Here is a 20,668-nt window from a genome sequence, read left to right as displayed (position 1 = left end):
TACCACACAATTTTGGTATTTCGAGTCAAACTGTCACATTTACGATCGTACCACTTAGATTGGAATTTAAAATACTCTATTTTTTGGAAATGGTACATAATATGATATGTCATTCTATACAGAATATCATTTTCTATAAAAAAAGCAAAAAAATACCGAGGGTACCATTAAAAAATAAAAAGTTATTAGATTGATATGTCCAAGACTAACACGCCAAATCTCAATCAAAAAAGATGTTAAGAGTCTATTATGCTGTACAGTTGTACAAATATGGGAAGAGACTTGGGGATAGCACCGGTCGTGTGTTATTTTATATTTCTCACGTCTCTAGCTATACTTGTTAAGTTGTACTTTCGGATCGCTCTCAGAAATCTGCCTAAGGATTAGCCCGATCCTGTCGTGTTAAGCCACACCCAAAAGTTGAAACACACGTGCTTTGATTAAGGTTTGCAGAGCTTCAGCATTTGTAATAAAATAGCGAGCAATTTGTTACAAACCCATATAAATTATATATCACTGTAATCACAAAACTTCAATCTATTTCCATAGTGGAACGGAATTCTTTCTTTCTTTTATTCTCTTTATTTTCGAGAAAATTTAATCCAAATATAAGGAATATTTTGTTGATGTTTTACCATCAAAATCTTAAAAACAAAGAAGTTGTCTAGAAATGTGCTACAATATAGATATAATAAAATATAATCCTTTATCTTTAATTTCCTTCTAGTCCAGTCAGTAGGGCCTTTTGCCATGCAAAAGGTGGTGTAGTAGTAATTTTTTTTATATGTTATTAAGGTTTGGGCCTTGACAAAAAATCCAAGTTTTCGACCTTGGGGTGGGACCGCTCGAGCCGCCATCTTGGATAGAAGGTACAGTGACAAAAGGTTGTCGCTATTTTTTACATAGGTATAAACAGCAGCGGCTGGTGAGGTAGTGCCACGGTGCCACGGAGCGAAAAAAATATGTTATAACCTTCATATGTCTCATTGAAATATAACGCACAACATAAAAAAAAACTGAAAAATAAGGTAGTGCCATGGGGATTTATTAGCGTTTTCTTTTCTGTCCGGGTCGGTTATTAATAACGTTTTGAGTATTATCTTCGGTGTCATCGTAATCGGTGCTTATGGGCTTATATTGCTCTTCCATTCTTAAGTCTTGGTCATCTTCGTTCTCAATGTCGATGTGAACCTCCGGGACATTTTCGCATGACTGACCACTGCAGAAGCCACATACACCGGAACACTTCAACCCAGCTTTCCTGCAACCGCATGTTGCGCCGCATCCTTTTCTACAAGTGCATGAAATGAATTTCAATAAGTTGTCGGTTGCTGCTTGTTTTGTCATGGTGATAGTGGAACAAGCCCATTGCTGCCCAGTTTCCAGCCCCAGTCTTCAGGTTTTTTCTCGATTCCATACCATTTCTGGACTTGAGGATATGTCCTGAAAGAACGGTACCGCGCAGCATCCTTCATTGGTGGCAATGAAGCAAGATTGGATTTACTTTTTGTGGTTGATCTAGCGAAACGTTGGTAGCGGATTTCTTCTAAAGTGTCTTCTTCCAAGTTGCCACCATACAAAGCAACGAGAAAGCGTGCTCTAGCATCTGCGATGTCCTCTGGTGTTGCATCCTGATGTTTAAAAATGCCAATGGTGTCACTGAGTCCTGCTGGTTTCTGAAGAAGCGAACAAAACTTCATTTTCCCTTGGTTGAAGATTGACGATGTCGTGTCACAGCCACTAAAATCATGGAGAAACAGAATGTTTTCAGCTACTTTTTCATGTTTTAAACTATTAGCTGAATATATTCTTTCAGCAATTTCAAACGAGAAGACCAACGTCTTCGCCAACTACGAAAACAGCATCAAATTTTGGGCACAAGGAAATCGCTGTTCTGACAATCAACACATTAGCATCTTCTTCCGCCTGGTTGACAGTAATAGCAGCCTGCTCCATTTTTTTGGTGAGCATCGAAATTAAACGGCCTTTATTGTTTTCGTTGGCTAAAAATAATTCCTGAGAAACTTGAACGGGCATTGTTTCATAGAAGACACATTGACATTACTGGGCAACCATTTTATTATAACATTTTTGTTTCTCCATGGCCCGCTTGACAAAATATATTCGATTTCACCGCGTAAGCCTATTTTTATCATGTTGCATGAGATGGTCCAATAAATATGCGATAGACTTTATGAATTCATTTTTGTTTTTTTATTATTTTTGTTGTAATTGATATATAAATAACCAACAAATATTGTTGATTAGTTGTTAATACCATATAGCAGCAAATTATCTTAGTTGTTTTTGTTAAAGTTATTTAATAAAAATTAGTTCAGAAATGCATTTTTTTGTGTTAATATATTTCCTTGGTCCAATTCACATCCGACTGGGCTCGTATTCTTGGGTCTACGTCACTTGGGTGGAAACAAGAAGGGCGTCAACAAAAAGATTGCAGGAAAAATTTAGGCGGAAATTTCGTTATCTGCAAAATATTCTTCGCCCTTTTTGCCTCCGCCCAAATTATTACTCCACCCAAATTGTTCCGCCCTTTTTACGATGGCCCGTTATACTTGATACATCGAAAAATATCGATATCTAACTTTTATTCGAACATTTTGATCGGAAGATTAACCGATGCGGATATATTTTGAAAAATACAGTTTTTTGTATCTTTAATTCAAGATGGCGGCTCGAGCGGTCGCACCCTAAGGTCGAAAACTTGGATTTTTCATCAAGACCTGAACCTTAACAACATATTAAAAAATTACTACTACACCACCTTTTGTATGGCAGAGGCCTATAATGGCCCCCCACTGATTGGACTATTCTTCATTTGTGTAAAAATACTTAGCTAGTTTTAGATAAATCGCTAAATGCCAAACGCTTACTTTGCTATTTTTTCGGACTAGTAAAATGGACCCTTAAAAATCGTGCATATTCTTTTAAATTTTCCGGTATATTTTAAAAAACTTTTTAGAACTGCCTGTTCACCGTAAATTTTCCTACAGTGTAATTTCTACTTGTTTAATTTGACACTTTATGTCAGTTTAATAATATATTTTTGTACTTTTATGCTTAGACGTAAAAATGCTAATCCTAGGCGTTAAAATTACTTTTTTATATTATTAATCACGTAACAAAAAATAACACTTTTGTAACATTTGGAAAAAACATGTTTCTTCTAAAATCAATATGTTTCCTTTATCGACATCCACCTTATGACGTTTGAATAAAAATAGCATGTTCTATTCGGAGTAAAAACGACTTTTTGTGCATCGCTTGTCAAACGTGCAACCTCACCACAAAAAATATTTTTTTACTCCTAAAAAACAATATACTATTTTCTGATGTATACCGCCGATTTTATGTTTAATTAGTGCTTCTCCTGCAAGCGTACCGGTTTAATTACAATTCCGAGACTAAATGCACCATAAACTAAAGACAGTAGCTTGATGCGCACACGTGTGAGGTTTTAGTAATAAATCTAAACACATCTCAGAAGGCCTATCACGTTTCAAAGGCGCGCAGCGCCGACTACGGAGCAGCTTCAACAATAAAATGTAGTCTTTGTTTAGGTTTTATGGCTTTTTCGGAGGAAGATGGCCGGCAGCAGGCTGTCGTCGTTGGTTGTTTTTTCCGTTCGAGGGAAAACGAGAGAAAAAAGCGACAGGAAAGCCGCGTGTGTGTATAATTATGAAGTTCAAGGGTGTTGCAAGCCGCGAGCAGGCGATAAAAATAGACACACTCACTTAGTATCATTAAAATTACTATGTAAAGGTATAAAATCGAAATAATATACAGTGAAATTTCTCTAATTCGAACTTCCTTATTCCTTATGACGCGATGTCCGTCTCATATACTAGTCCATCATTCAACATTCACTGTCCAAATGTCAATTGCATTAAATCAAAATTATTTACCTTACAAAAAATTATCCTGTGGAACCAAAATGACACTAAAATAGAAATAAAATGAGTGAGATGAATGAGAGGAACAACATTTTTCTTCGGAAAATATGACCTTTGCCGAGTTTAGTGTATACACAATACACACAGTGTCATAGATAAAGTCTGTATCATATGGAACTTTTTTGTATTTATTAAATTAGGTAAAATCTGTCTTAGGCTTCCTGCTTTGAATTTATTAAAAATGGCCTGCACAGTTAAAACTGACCGTCTGTAGGGACTTATGTGATTTGAAAGTCTGTTGTGTAATAGGCTGGCGCCCCTGCTAATGCTCATACAGAAAGGGTATTTACAGTGGTCAATATGTTGTAGTCAGGTATAGAAAGGACACAATTATCTTTACTTTCTTTAAAATGTGTGGTAATTATAAAATGCAGTATATGACGGAGTCCGGCGAACATTTTATTAAAAAATTAAGATCATATTTTATAGTTTCCATTTTATTTTTTTAAGTGTATACCGAGTACATAAATTAGGACTGACGCCAATCAGTCCTAATTGCACCCTAATTCAATTGCGTCCTAATGCAATTGTTTACGGTCACTTACTGTTTCACCGGAAATGACTACAACTTTTGATTTTTAAATGGCATCCTCGATCTTCTCTTTACTTTATTCGATAGAAAATGACACTCTGAATAGAATGACATATCACATGTCAACATTTAACATTTTCGAATATGGTTTATTTGAAATTGCAACATGCGATTCATAACGACAATTTGACTCAAAATACCAAGTGTGTGGTACCAAATTATTCGTAAAAAATGCCTTTTCCAAATATGCTAATGAGCGACCCTCGTTCCATTAAAAAAAAATGAAATATGATTAACAATACGATTTGGGCATGTTTTAACCGGCCAGGACAAGACACTAAAATCATTAGACGATCAAATCTATTTTTCCAAGACTCCTTGATTAAAAATTAGTGTTTTTAACACAGCCATGGCACTCTAGATTGAAATTTAAAATACGATTTTTTTTAAAGTGAAAATGTCAAAAGTGGACAAAATGTCAAAAGTGTCATTCTATTCAGAGTGTCATTTTCTATCGAATAAAGTAGAAATATACCGAGGGTGCCATTTAAAAAAATCAAAAGTTGGAGTCATTTGAAACAGTCGTAAAACAGGAAGTACCCGAAAAGAATTGAATACATCAATCAGTCCTAATTGATGTCATATACTAACATACCAAATCTCGTTTTTTAATCAGAAAAAATAAAAAAGTTATAGGGGTGAGCCACTTTTGAGACGCACCCGGTATATAGTATATACGATAAGATGTCAAAAACTTTATTGGAAATACCGCAACACCATGCAAAATCTTAAGACATTTCCATGAAGACGACGCACAGTGATAGAAAACGCGAATCTAGAATTCCAAAAGTCCAATTTTTGTTTGTAAGATAATAACGAATCAATCACCGTTTTATCTTTATAAATATTCAGGAATCAAAAAAAGGTGAAATTTGAATTTATATCTCAGTAAACAATTTTTTACGGAGTTCCAAAAATGGTATATTTAATTAGTAGGCATGGAGACATTCAGGGGCGGATACAGGCATTTATTTTAGGGGGGGCCCAAAATAAAAAGTAATGTAGAATATGCTTTTTAGGGTCCCATTTTTAACCAAAAAGCCTAATATTTAACACAATTTGCGGATTTTAGGGGGGGGGGGCCGGGCCCCATGGGCCCCCCTCTGTATCCGCCACTGGAGACATTATTTGTCGTTATTTACGCGAACTGAAAAGAGCTGTTAGAGGTGTGTTGGGCAAATTGAGTTTACCAAAATTAAGATGGATATTTATGGAGGTAAGGTATTTTACTTTTTTCATGATTTGTTTATTTTTAAAATAAATCTACTCACAGTAAACACCAACAATAATCTGGAAAAAATTAAACATAAAAATAATCAAATTTATATAAATTGGAGCAGAACTTTTTTGCGACTCGTTCCGACTCGGACCTTTTGTCACTGATGTCTTGTATAGTCATTCTTCTTTTCAAATATCCATAAACCTTTTGCGTATACGTGCGTTTGTACAGGGTGTTCACGGTTAAAACATTGAATTTTTACATTTTTTTTTAATTAAATTTTTCTTGTGTGATTTTCACCACCATGTATCAAATTATTACCAAAAATTAACATAATTCACATAAACTATGTCCTCTTCAACAAGAAAGTCAACCCCAATTAAGTAATTAATGCTCCCATAAGGAAAAAAGCTAAGTATTCTGTAGCCTGCACACTTCATATTTGACATGAAATTTAAATTATATCGCGAAATCGGTTGAATTTAGGTCCCTATAGGACATTATACATAAAAACAACATGCAACATGAAAATGTATAATGAAATATGTCTAGAATTTTATATAAAATCCGAATATGGAATAATATAGAGGGTGTTCTATTTAAAATAAGCAAGTTGACATCTACTTCCGGTATAACCGGAAATGTTACTATCTTGAAAATAATTTTAAATTATGCACCACTAATTACCTAACAACTTTTGTATTTAACATTTTTTTGTCATCACTGTAAATAAGGGAAATATCTTCCCCCAACACATCGTCATACTCACCCTGTGCATTATAAATTTTACTTTAAATATCTATGGTTATATTTAAACACAAAAAGAAGAAAATAGAATAATTTTCGTAAGAAATAAAATATATTTTCTTACTAAGAGACTTTTGGAATTCTAGATTCGTATTTCCTATCACTGTGCGACGGCATCACTATGATGAAAAAGAAAAATGTTGTCAATTTTTTCTAGTTATAATTGGTAGGCCCAGTTTTATTGGGCGTAGGTTTAAGCTTGAATCTCACTATACCTTCCGTATCAGCTACCTTCCGTTTACATAAAATATTATTTCAAGTAAATGAATAGGACAATGCACACTATCCGTTCCGTTTCCCTACCGTTCCATATCCTCTCCTTCCGTACATTTTTTAGCGGACGGACTGAAGCCCATCGGAAACAGCGTTGTCAAGTTCTTACTTTTGTATCACAACCTCTTAATTAAATATATTATCTTTTTCAAAAGATACAATTTTTAAAATAAAACATTCGTAATGATATAAATTGCACAATAAAAAGTATGGAACTGATAAGGAACGGATGCATACGTATAGCGTGAATACAATCAAAAATACGGAACGGATATAAAATGGATATGAAATGGAAACGGAAGGTATAGTGAAAATCAACCTTTAAATATAAACCTTATTCAAAGATATTAATATCACGAGTGTTATACAGATATTATGACAATTTCTAAATAAAATTATACATACTTAAATAGATATGATAAATTCGTACTTACATTCGATCAGCAAAGATGCCGGTGAACTTGTGATCGGTGCATTTCTTCTAGTGATGTCCTCGGCGATACAAGTAAATTCACCAGTATCCCGTTCCCTGTCCACTCTAGTGATATAGAGATCACTTCCTTTCATGAAACGTCTCGTAGTATTTACAACTTTCGATCCTGAAACATAAACAAATGTTATTTATGACCATGTATACTAAACAATCATCATATCACTATATGCAGAGATATATGAATGTAATTTTGAAAAATCTCTATATAATATACACGAAAAACATTAGTGTATAGTTTTTCTCGTGCAAATGTTCCCTTTATGACAAAATTCAATACTAATTAAAAGATCTAAATACGAACCGGAATGCATATACGATGCCAGATGTCTAAGTGAGGAAAAGTCTCGTGATATCTACTATAGATCGACAATATTAAATAAAAATAATAATAATTTAAATAATAAAAAACATTCCGGACTGATATTTCGGGGGCTTTTTAGTCACAAGTAAAAATATCTATTATGTCTGGGTATTTTGATTTCTTTTAGGTTAATTACTTACTAAGACATATCATTAATATAACATGGCAATTAAATCTTCCCCACTTTTTGATTTATTACGGTTCCCAAATTAGCTCCAACGCCCAATGAGCCGAAAGAAGACCTCAAACTATGCTTAATTATTATTTATATTTCTATTTTGGGAACGAACTTCTAAATTTATATTTCCGAAACACCGAGCGAAATACATATTTATGTTTATAGCCTCCATATTTGCATTCAAATTTTAAGATTCTTAATACTACCTAACATTTTTTTTAGCCGACCATACCAACAGGTTATTAAGATCGGCAAAAAAAAGTTTTTTTAATTTCACTCACAATGATTTATTTGGGTCATAAATGACCTAAATACAAAATATTTTCATGGTGTCTGTCTGTCTGTCTGTCCGTCTGTCTGTAACACGATAACTCAAAAACCGCTAAACCGATTATGTGTGGCACCCGAGAATCTGGCCATTAGTTTTTGGTGGGGGTGGGGGGTTGGTTTAAAAAATCGTAACTCCAAAATTACAGTAGCTAGCGAAACGCGGTTTTCAATTTAAGATTAGGAATAATATTTGCAACAAAATATGTAATAACATCAAAATCAGTCAAAGTCGCAGTTTTTGAGATAAAAAAAAATTGGAAAAATGCCTTTACTTTGAAACTAAAAGAACTGCCTACCAACTTTTTATTAACATATTTCAACCTACCACTCGGTGTAAGTATTATTGTATTTTTAGGTTCCTTTCTCACCACTTTATACTTTATACCGTATGATCGAAAAAAAATGGCGTCCAGTTGGCTTGGAAATGACGATCGATGACATTTCCCATATAATTTTACATATAAAATGACAGCGATTTTCATTTCAGAGCCATTGCTGACGCCGTTTTTATTCGATCATACGGTATTTATTTGTTATTTTATACATAGTTACCACATACCACAGTACCACATAAAAAAATTATATTTTCAACCATTTCTTTAAAAAAAATAATTAAAAATACAAATTACCAAAATCACAACAACGCTCAATACTTTGTAGAGGTAGTCTGTACTTGCTTAATAAAGTTTGGATTCTTCCAAAACCAAAACAGGGACAGGCGGGTAGAAGTATTTAGGCCAAAAACTAAAAAATGGGCACCTATACCCCTGCATCTTTCATGCAGAATCTACGCTATCGAAAGATACGAACAATTTATCTATATAAATAGGAAATATCGAAAACAGGAAATAGCCATCTTATCCGACAGTCAAGCAGCACTAAAAGCGATCAACTCAGTAACCATCAATTCGAAGTTGGTCAAAGAATGCCTAGAGAAGCTGAATAAATTAGGCAAAGAAAATAAAGTCCTTCTAGTCTCGGTGCCCGCTCACCAAGGGATAGAAGGCAATGAAAAGGCTAATGATCTAGCTAGAAAAAGAGTGAAAATTCCACTAACTGGACCAGAACCGTTCTGCTTTCCAAGGGGAAACCAACTTAAAGCGGAACTAAGAACCTGCGGAAGCAAATGCTATACAAATCGATTTTGGAGGTGTAACATTTGTTGTGGTTTGCAGAGAAGAAATTTTTACACAGATGCTGATTTGAGGTACAAGATGACCTTTAAAGTGAAATAACATTATACGACAATAGTCGCCAAAGCAAATAAAATAATCATTCGGAAGATGAGTTTATGGTATTTAAAGAATTGATATTTCTGTTAAAATAATACTAATAAAGATCTGCAAAAACATACAGTACGTCTGTCCGTTCTGTAGCTACGGGGTATCCGTGAGAGGGGAAACGATATTCTCTCCATATTTTTCGTAAAAAGTTAGACGACGCGTCCCATCAATAAAAATTCGACAAATTTGCAACTAGCCAATAAAATGAGTGGGCGGAGCGATTTGCGGTGACGTACTCGTAAAGTCGACGTATAAAATATATTGTTGTTTATTTAAATGTCTTTTGTCCGCATTCCTTTCATAGACACAGATCCAGCAGACGTACTGTACAGTGTGGGAATTATTTTGGAAGTCCTACCCGAATGGGTACGGGTGGTATGGATTGTCGTACTTAGGCCAAAAATACGAATATCGTTCAAGCGTAAAGTGCCTTTATTTAAAAGAATTTTGAAAAATGGCAAAAGTTATTGTTTGGAATTAAAAGATAAACCTAGTGGCTTTGTAGCTACAGCCTCTCATGCGGAAAATGAAAATTTATCAGAAAATACTGAAGCGTCCTCGTATAGTTCATTTTTTATGATCCGCGTATACTCGTGTTTCGTGTTAAAACTAACTAAAATCAAACAAGTGTTGATTATTTTGACTGAGTTAGATCCTTATAATCTACAGAGGATTTTATTTTTTTCTACAACCACGTATGTTATTACTGTTGGAATATTCCTATTTGGATTAGACTTAAAAAATAAAAAAATTCCATATGTTGCATCATTATTAGTGGATGATCTGTATAAGAATGGAAGTGATCAAACTAAATATTCCCAATAGTCACAAGTCACAACCACCCAGTCCAAAAAATTTGAAATTTTTTAAACATTTGTCCCAAAAAAACAGTTCTATACAGGGTGTCCCAGAAATAAGTGCAAGTATTTTAAGGGGTGCTAGATCTCGATAAAAGAAACTTAATTTCTTTTTATCATTTTTCAAATAAGTCCAAAATAACGGAGTTATTTTACTTTGAAAATTAAAAAAGATTTTTTGCTAAAATTTTGAGAACCACTGGATCTTTTCTTTTTTTTCTTTTTTGTAAATTTAAACTACCTAATACATATGTTGCCATATTATCAAGAAATTAAGTTTTTAACTAAAAACTAAAAAAAATCCAAAAATTCTCGAATTTTCAAAAAAAAATTCGCGAAAAAAACCTCATAGGCGTGTTTCTGGGGTTGAACTATACTACCAGTTGCAGCAGAACTATACTACTACTTGCACTTATTTCTGGGACACCCACTGGGACGATTACACTCAACTACGTTTCTAATATAATTTCTTTCAAGCCTGTCCAGAAATAATATAAAACAAAACTCGAATAAACCAGTTCCGAAAACATCATTAACATCAACAAACACCAGATACAACCGTCCCAAGTATAAACTTAAGACATACAGGCCGATAATTGCGCGTTCTACGTACCATTCAATTCCCAGTAGTAGATAATGCCATTTCCCGGAGTCACTTCGCAGGGCAGGGTGACCGAGGACCCCACGTTCACGGACACTTCTTCCGGACTTCGCTTGAAATAGGGCTCTTCGATGGTCGAGCACAAGCAAAGAAGACCCGCTGAAAAACAAGAGAAAACGAATGTAATTATATGGGTATTTCTTTTGTTGGTGCGGTGTATAATTGCGGGTAAAACTCCCCGTTTTGTCGATGGCTGGGTAATTAAGAAAGTTTATGGGAGAGTTGTTCTTAAAATAGGCCTTTCCGTAGATTGGAACACAGATTAAATCATTGTTTTGTTTATTCAAATAAAATTCTTTGTCATTATTCAAAAATATTTAAATTTGGGGCCCCGACTCAACTCAAGAATATAAATCTTTCAAAAAAAAATCCTAGTTTTTTTTTAAACACGGCTTATTCAGGACCAGCTGGCCGCTTCCACTTGTTTTTGAGAATCCGCGTGTCCTCACTACTGCGCCTATTTGCGTACACAAGCCAACAGTCAAAGCACCAGTTTCGAACTTTGGTTTAAAAAGAACTTTTAAGAATGTCAATTACAAATTTGGGTATAGTACTAATAATAAATTACAACAACTATACGGTAATACTAAAGATAAAATACCTTCACTGGAAATGTCAGGATATTTATGAAATTTCATATAAAGATTGTAATCAGAAATATATTAGGCAAACTAGAAGATCAATACTAATTAGATATAAAAACATATGGCTCAGATGAGGTGGTAGACCGAATAAATCTTGCGTTGCTCAACATATTGTTGATAAAGATCATTAATCAAAATTAATTAAACAAGTCGCAAATAACAAAGAATTAGGATGCACATAGTATGAGAGCGTCAAAACTAATAAATGTAAAGATAGTTTTGCCACGCTTGGTCAGTGCCAACTGAACGCCTATATAAACGCTCATTGAGCAGATATTAGTTTAGTTTTAATCATCTGCTGATGATGCTAACATAGTTAGCGAAACGCACGTCCAGTGCAAAAGTAAAGTGTTTGGTGTATTGTGGTGAATTAGTGTTTTATTTCTTTACTAGTTGAGACCTGACGCATCCGCCACGACATCAGGAAAAAAATACTTTTTATTTTTTTTTAATTAAATGAAAAACATAAAATCCGGCGACGACAATTTTTAGAAGAGCCAATTAGCTATCTTTTAGTAAAAAAAGCAGCTTTCTAGAGCAAGTCAGTAGAGACGACACAGATAAACATTAGCATTTTATATACCTATGTAGATGCTATTGTAACACCAAAGGTTCCAAGTTCCAACCCACACCTGTAATTGTCATTTTAAAATTAAGAATTACTAGGAAAGGAAATAATTATTATGCTACTTTTTGGGTAATAAAAAATTAAAAAAAGTAAGAAATCTTCAGAAAATATTTCTTCTTAATTTTCCTACTGTTTTTGGAAATCAAATAAAAAATACCTATTTTTATTTAGCTAACACCGATAAATCAACAAAAAATAACTTATAAATAATTTCAAATAAATTACAATAAAATGTTACTTAGTTATTAATTATGCCATGCGATAAAAAACAGCGTCCAGTTGGCTTTGACATGACAATCGATGACATTTCCGTATAATTTTAGTTACAAAATGGCAGCTATCTTAATTTTTAAGCTATTTACATATAACGCCGTTTCTTTTCGATCGTATGGTATAATAATTAATAACTATTAGTACTATTTGACTGTAATTTATTTGAAATTCTTGTTAAGCCTTATGCTCGAGACCAACCGGACAAAACAGAAACAAGACCGAGAACAAGACTAAAACATAATGTTTCACTAATTATTTGTAACAAATTGAAGATATTTCTGCGAGATTTTTGTCTTTCTTTTGTTTTCAAATATATCGCGAGTTTTGCGTCCTGCAAAATTAATTCAGTAAAAAGGCAAGTCATTCAGTAAAAGGTCGGCCCTTCAAATTTAGGATTTTTTTTGAATTGTTATAGGCCAACAAGGCATATTATTCAATATGATCGAAAAAAAAACGGCGTCAGCGATGGCTATGAAATGAAGATCGCTAGATATCATTTTATATGCAAAATTATATTAATATATGAGGAATGTGATCGATCATTTCCACGCCAACTGGACGCCGTTTTTATTCGATCATATGACACTTTATATAATTCTTCTCTATTCATTCATAAAAAAAATCGTGTTAAAGCATGAACGAAGTTCGTATCTAATTTTTTAGTAAATCGAGCAATTCTCGAATACATGACGTTAGATTTTCGATTTCTTAAACATGCCAGTTGTCTTTTTAAAAAAGTTGTAATTTATTTATACATATATTGAATAAAAATGATTTATGTTGTAATTTAAAATTCGAAAAAAAATAATTTTTTGGAAATAGATTTGTGTGGCAACTTTTTTTAATCTTCAAAAGCCTTTTTCTAATCTTTCTATAATACAATATGATCGAAAAAAACGGCGTCGGCGATGGCTATCAAATAAAGTCAACTGAACGTCGTTTTTTTTTCGATCATACAGCAATTGAAGGAGTGCCTGCAATAACCAGGTAGCTCCACTATCTTGCCCTTTAAAAATGTGGCCGATCGTTTCCTGCAACAATCAGTTCTCTCAATATAACAGTACATAAATGGCGACGTTAGTTGGAGCTGCCTTGCTCTGGGTTTGCATCAAGAACCGAGCAGCTCTTTTTCGATTTCCCACAAATTCATTAAAACGGAGCTGCCTGGTTATTGCAGCCATCCCTTCAATTAGTGTTAATTTTTGACAAGTTTTATGTAAAATTTTAGTAAATGTTGTCTGTGAAAGTGCCCTCGCCAAAATTATCACCGATTGTCACTTCCCAACCGTCTTTGACACCATTTTTATTCGATCATACTTATATAAAAATACCGTATGATCGAAAAAAAAATGGCGTCCGGTTGGCATGGAAATGACGATCCAAAACATTCCCCATATAATTTGACATATAAAATGACAGCGATCTTCATTTCACAGCCATCGCTGACGCCGTTTTTTTTCCGATCATATTATCACAGATTATACAGATTATAATCTTTGTTTTTTCTTTATTGTTTTTCGTGGTTCAAATTTTCGGAATCGGGCACTAGTTAGGTGACTAGTTTGCGCACATAGCACGCCCACTTACGGCCTCTAAAATTGTGCACAGCGCCTGACCGACACAGTTATTAGAGAGATATCGGAAAACCGTATAGCGTCATCCAGTATTTACGCGTACCTTATCATGGTTACGATCTTTGGTTACGATATGCGCGAGTCAACGAAACACCCGCTAATAACGTTACCGCCTGACGTAATTTGCGGATCAATTACACCAAGCGCTGTTTCTAAATAACCTCAAAAATTGCTTAAATGGGCATGTGCGGGTATTTGACAACCGGAGCCGGCCGGCGAGATCTTTTATTTTAGGTTATGTTTGAATTGTTTTGAATTACTGCTTTAGTTGTATTAGGTAATTTGATGTTTAAGTAGCTGGGATTAGTTTTAATTAAATAAATATGGCCCAAAATATGGATTCCACCTCTTCCAATACTAAAGAACCTATAAAGAGTCTTAGGTTTATATTTACAGCAGATGACGACTTAGCCCTTCTAAGAGAATTTGTTGCTTGTTGCTCTAAACCTATTGGTAGACGTTGAACAATAAAGCACTGGAAATAAGCACTTTAGCCCTTTAGTTTTAAAATACCTAAGTAAACAAAACAATTTCCAAAGTTTTAAATTCAAAGTTAGGTTAAGTTTAAATAGCGGACGCGACGCGAACAGAATTCTTTCCGATCCGATAACTCTAAATGAAGAGAGTTAATACCGCCTCTCACGCTTTGACCTCACGTAAAGGAAATAACCAGAGTATAACACCTGGCCTTATTAACGTCCATGCACGCTATTCGGTTTAGCGATATCTCTCTATTACGCTGTTTATTGTTATTTTACGCGAGTTTATTTTTGTGCACAGGAAATTTGACTCGTTTGCACATCGTCATAAAAAACAATTTTCGTACCACGAATTAGGGACAAGATTTTTATCTGTATACTTATAGGATACCTAATCTGTGATATTATACTATAGCTTTTTGTTTTATGTCGTGAAAGTCAAATGTGAACTTTCTATTTTTATTCTTATTGATCCAATTTCCAAGTAGTTTATATCTGCATAAGAATCTTTAATTAAAAAAAAATGTGAGTGCGCTATGTGCGCATATTTGGAGTGAAGCTTCTTACTAACAGTTATTGTTAGTTAAATTGAAGGATTTGAAGGACATGTTTGAAAATGTGCAGTTTGAAATGTTGAAAAAATAATAAATTAAAAAAATATTTTTTACGCGTAAAAATTAGTTTTTTGCGTGTAACAATTAAATAGTTTTTACGTGTAACAGGTAACAATATATAGGTAATTAGGCATATTATTTTTGAATAATCAGTCAATAATAATTAAAATTAGCTACTTAATTGATTACCTTGTAATAATTATTAATTATTATACATATGTGTGTGTGTGTATAATATAAATAGGATTTACATTACATATTAATATAACTATTTCCAAAGAACACTAAACGCAATTAAACATGAAATGTAATTTATGTAATTATATCTTCTTCATTTTTAACTGTCGCAATATAATAAAACAAATGAAACTGCGTGTAATGATCCATGCGAAAATTCCGGTTTGTCTGCTTTGCGCTCCGAGCACAGAGCCTACTTCGCTCTACCTCTGAGCAATTTGCAACGATTTGTATCCATTGGAGCTAATTAATTCCTTACAAAGCCGGCAAAAAAACGTAAAATAAAAAGGCGAACAAGTTTAACTTGGGAACAATGCATTCATTCTACAGACTAATGAATAACAGACCGATATATAATTAAAAAACTGTCGAATTTTCAGAAATAATTTATGGAAGTTAATGACCGTTTTTTAATGATTTTGGGTCTGAAAATATTTCATCGCAGGTAAAAGATCGTAGTTTTTAAATCAAGACACCCTATGCAGTTGCTCCAAAAACAATAAAGTTGGACAGAAATGTTTTAAAATACGGATTTTTACGGATTGTTATAAAATAAAAAATTTAGTGGATTATTTTTTAATATCTGTGGAATATTTAAATCTAAATCTGTCAATTTCTTATTTTTTCTAAAGTATAAAATATTCTTACCAGTAAGGAAGAGCAAAATTACGGAATTATTGATTCCAGACATGTTAAAACTTCGGGAGAATTGATGTAAACAACAATAACAAATTACACTCCGAGAACGCCGACAAAAAACGACAATATTTTCTTCATATTTGAATGAAAACAGTTAAAAAAAATCGTTCAGAGTCTATGGGAATACGTAAATAATCGGAGAAAATCACGAAAAACACAACAACCCTTCGAAGTTCACGCCAAACTGGCTTTTCTCGATCCTGAACCTGAATCAACTGAGTTTCGAGTTTCGAGCCGGTCAAGTTCAGCGCCCGGCATTTGTTTGAAATTCAAACGGTTGCGTTCGGCATCTTGGACGAAGTTTGCCGATCTTTTAATTCGATCAAAAGATCTTCGAATGGTAGGCAACCAAATATACAGTTTAATGATAATGTAGGAATCTATAAATTCTTGATAAATTCCAAATTGACTATGATCTGTGATTATGATTCATAAATTTGCAATGTTGTCAGTATGATTTTTAATTCTTTGTAAATAATACACTGGATGAAAGAAACATTTCCGAAAAAAATAATTTCCATTACTACCATTTTTGCGTGCAAAATATTCTAATAAAGTTGCGATGAGTTTTTTACGGCTATTAAGCTAACTTGTACATTTCGCTCTAAAAAAGGTTCTAAAAAGAACAATGTTCGATTGCAAGGTCTGCTAGTAAATATTAATGTGTTTAAACCAAAAACTCGTAATACAAAACTAAAGTGCCAAAACGAATGACAATGTCAGGAAATAAATAAGTAAATGTGGCAACTTGATATATTTTACAGCAGAGCTACCATCTGATCCCCAGCGGATAATTTAAGTTTTAGTTAGTCAGTCCGGTGCCAAATATATCCATGGTTAACAACAATGAATTTAAAAATCGCGCTCTTGATTACGTAACTAAATGTTTAATTGGTATCAAGTATAAAATTATTTTGATCTCGCATTTTTATTGTCGGGCGTCGGGCGTCGGGCAGTCTGTGTATGGAAAAAAATATTGGAAAATTTTTTCCATTATTTTTACTCCAATACAGATTATGGGTATTATCCAGATTTGTTAAATCAAGACTGAACAAATAAAAACTGTCCAGTGATTCAGTGACAGTTGTCCAATTTTTCTGATATATTTTAGGAAGAACCGGCAACATAGAACTGACGTGCTTTCTTGGAAATTCCATTTTTTGCCTATAGATTTGACAACTCTAATTTGACGTTGACAAATTCTGTGGTTGACATGTTGACAACGACAACCACAGTTGACCAAATATAAACTTTTTTAATTTATAAAAAGATAATCAGCTTAGGAATTTGGGAAAAATAATTACTTTTTCAGTTACCACTAGTGATTGTGCAACTTACGCCGTAGATATTAAGAAACTGTATAAAACGCTTTCTATCAGTTTTATTTCTTTTATTGTTTTTAATTAAAATCGAAAATTGAGAGTAAGATTAATAACTTTCAGATTTCAAAGAAATCAACGCTCACTAATTTTTATGTGGAATTGTGAATTTCTAAAAAAGATAAAATGGCAAACAAGTGTAACGTAAGTACGAATTATTAAATTTTTATGCAAAAAATTGCTAAAACCAATAAAACTTGGAGGATTTTGAAGTTCTTGAATGATTCAGTTAATTATATTTCCAGGATTGTGGATGTCTCTGCAAAAAGTGCTCTACAAATGATCATGATGTTCAACTTCATCTAGAAATAGAAAATCTGAAGCAGCAATTAGTTGAAAAGGAAAACCATATTGTGATGATGGAAACAAACTTCTTAAATGAAGCGAACAAATTTCCTAGTGGTGAATTAGTTGCTTTAAAAGAAGAACTGTTAACTTGGCAAGATAAGTACAAACGGTAAGAAGTTACAAATATGTTATTTTATCATGATAACATCTAATATAATTTTTAGTTTATATGAAGCACATAGAAGAGTTCAAAGAGTTAATCAGGGACTTGAAGATAAACTATTAAAACTGGTAGATGTGTGTGAAACTGACAAGAATGTTTTAACAAAAGATGTTGCTACATTATCTCGTAATTTAGCAGATGCCAATTATGCAATTAAGAAACTAACAGAGGATAATGTAAATTTATTGCTATATTGTTATTTTCAGAGAAATAATTTCAATTTTCTTATAGGAGAGATATAAAAATGATGTCAGTTTAGCAATCCAATTTTTACAGTGCAAGCAAACTAATTTTGTTGCACATAGGTTTGATTCAGTAAGTTCTTCAAAAAGTGTTAAAATCTTGACAATTAATAAACAAATTTATTTACAGCTCCCTGTTGAAGTACAGACAGAAGTAGCATCATATATGAGCCATAAACGAAAACCTAATGAAGAGAGGAAAGTGCCATTAGAACCTAAGAGTATTAAAGTTCCTATACCCACGTTTCCACCTACGGCAATGGTTTATTCTGTACCAAAGTCACCGAGACCTGATAGAAAAATGGCTGATGATGCAGAAAAACCAGAAGTAGATATTGTTTCGGCTGCCATTATGGCAAAAGGTAAGTCAGACATGTCATTAAACCATATATTTATAAAATCTATATGAACATACAGTTTATTAATATAGAACTGTTATTGACTAATAATAGTTAGCAAGAAAAACATATCAAGTTGAATGAGCTGCCTATTTATAAATAAATATACAAATTTCCTTTCTGTTGTGATAATACGTATAAATAAAGTATATTTAAGGTCATTTGTTAGCCTTTGAAGGTTCCAAAAAATAGATTAAAATAATTCATTCATTCATGTATTAAGAAAAACATATTTTATTTTTTGATATGCAAATTTTCCGTTGAGTATTTGCTTTTTTTGTATCTTTTTTTAATTAAATAATCAGTATTTTTTTAAAGATAAATATTTCATTCAAACTAATATGTGACATTTAATTGAATGCCAGTACCACTGACAAGTAAATGGATAGTCAAGCATAATAACTAGACCTCAACCTTTGAGTTTGACCTTGATACTTTTGTTAAAATTTGAAGTAACAGTATAAAAATTAATATTAAATTAATCAAGGCAAAGTAGATTTTTATTTGAATTTAAATTGTCTCGAAATTTTAATACTATAAATACTAAATACTATCAAAATCATAAAGAGATATGAAGTCATTCATATATCCTCATTTAATTGCTTAGAGTTAATAATTAATAATTAATTGCCTTTGGATTGGTTTTTGAATAAATTTGAAATTTAGGTTAAAATACTTTATGATAAAAAAAATAGGCGTCAAGTTGGCTTGGAAATGACGATCCATGACATTCTCCATGTAATTCACATAATATAAAGTAATAGTGATCATTATTCCCGAAGCCAAATCGGACGTTTTTTTTTATTGTATGATATACCGGGTGCATCTAAAAGTGACTCACCCCCTATACCTCTTTTATTTTTTCACATAAAAAATCGAGATGGCATTCTAAATTGAAATTTAAAATACAATTTTTTAAGGCAAAAATGTTAAAGTTGACATGTGATATGTCATTCAATTCAGAGTGTCATTTTCTATTGAATAACATTTAATAATTATTAATTTAATGTTTATACAATAGTGCCATTATCATTACCAACAGGAAGTGACCAAAAACAATTGAATTCGTCAATCAATCGTAATTTATGTCATATACTAACATACCGCATCATATATAACATATTTTTTTATCTGAAAAAATAAAAAAGTTATGGAGGTGAGTCGCTTTCTAGACGCACCCGGTATATAGTTCGCCAAAATATATTTCAATTTCTCAAACAATTAAATATCATTTCTTGAAAAATGTTAAAATTATTAATTTTTTCAACACTGCTATTTTGACTGCTTTGTGTCTGGAACTCAATTTTCATCAAAAACATGATGGTGAAAACCGCACATCAATATCTGTTACCGTTTAGGAGTTACGGGGTGTTTTTCAAAAATGTGCATTTTTAACAAATCGCTGTAACTTTTTTGCTATGGAAAATTTTGTATTTCTATGAAAACATTTCAAAAGCACCTTTTTACGTAGAATTTAATGGTATAAGTATATTTTTTTTTTTAAATTAGTAATTTAAGAGTTATCAACAGAAAAGTTGATTTTTTATTTGGGACACCCTCTATATTTTTAATTAACCGAAAATAATTTAAAATTACCTTTCCAAAAATATAGCACACTTGATATTTTGTTATATTCCTCTTCGAAATACAGAATTTTTAAAAGTTCGCCACTTTTAACTAGTAGGCTTTGGACCCCTTATTGATGATATGCCCTTAATGGAACTCGAAAGCATATTTTTCCAGCAAGAAGAGGCACCGCCTCAGAACGCTGAAGTTATCAGCAAATTTTTGCAGCCAATTTCAAGAATAATTGAATAGCTAACCAAGATCCCAGCCGTTGGCCGTCGAGGCCACCTGACTTAGATGCCCATGGATCTAATCCTATGGATATATTTGCGGTAGAAT

General features: G+C 32.8%; 2 protein-coding genes across 4 annotated transcripts in view; one reads left to right on the top strand and one right to left on the bottom strand.

The window, feature by feature from the left end:
* LOC115889681 (tyrosine-protein kinase-like otk) overlaps positions 1 to 16,422 on the bottom strand; it is a 205,535-nt gene extending 189,113 nt beyond the window's left edge. For all 3 annotated transcript variants that reach the window (XM_030909739.1, XM_030909737.1, XM_030909738.1), the window contains exons 1-3: positions 16,183 to 16,422; positions 10,978 to 11,124; positions 7,297 to 7,461 (exon numbers count right to left, since the gene is read on the bottom strand). In XM_030909739.1, the coding sequence (XP_030765599.1) occupies positions 7,297 to 7,461; positions 10,978 to 11,124; positions 16,183 to 16,225 (355 nt within the window). In that variant the 5' untranslated portion in view covers positions 16,226 to 16,422. The remainder of the gene's footprint in view (positions 1 to 7,296; positions 7,462 to 10,977; positions 11,125 to 16,182) is intronic.
* Positions 16,423 to 17,437: 1,015 nt separating this feature from the next.
* Positions 17,438 to 20,668, top strand: part of LOC115889680 — a 28,531-nt gene continuing 25,300 nt past the window's right edge. Inside the window, exons 1-5 of the mRNA XM_030909736.1 lie at positions 17,438 to 17,756; positions 17,858 to 18,069; positions 18,125 to 18,299; positions 18,355 to 18,438; positions 18,496 to 18,727. Coding sequence (XP_030765596.1) covers positions 17,739 to 17,756; positions 17,858 to 18,069; positions 18,125 to 18,299; positions 18,355 to 18,438; positions 18,496 to 18,727 — 721 coding nt within the window. The 5' untranslated portion in view covers positions 17,438 to 17,738. The remainder of the gene's footprint in view (positions 17,757 to 17,857; positions 18,070 to 18,124; positions 18,300 to 18,354; positions 18,439 to 18,495; positions 18,728 to 20,668) is intronic.

This window comes from Sitophilus oryzae, unplaced genomic scaffold (genome assembly GCF_002938485.1).
Source record: "Sitophilus oryzae breed Bouriz unplaced genomic scaffold, Soryzae_2.0 scaffold_829_pilon_pilon, whole genome shotgun sequence".
In the NCBI taxonomy this organism is placed as follows: domain Eukaryota; kingdom Metazoa; phylum Arthropoda; class Insecta; order Coleoptera; family Curculionidae; genus Sitophilus; species Sitophilus oryzae.
Note: the sequence above shows the minus strand (reverse complement) of the source record. Positions and strands in the feature narration are given on the sequence as shown.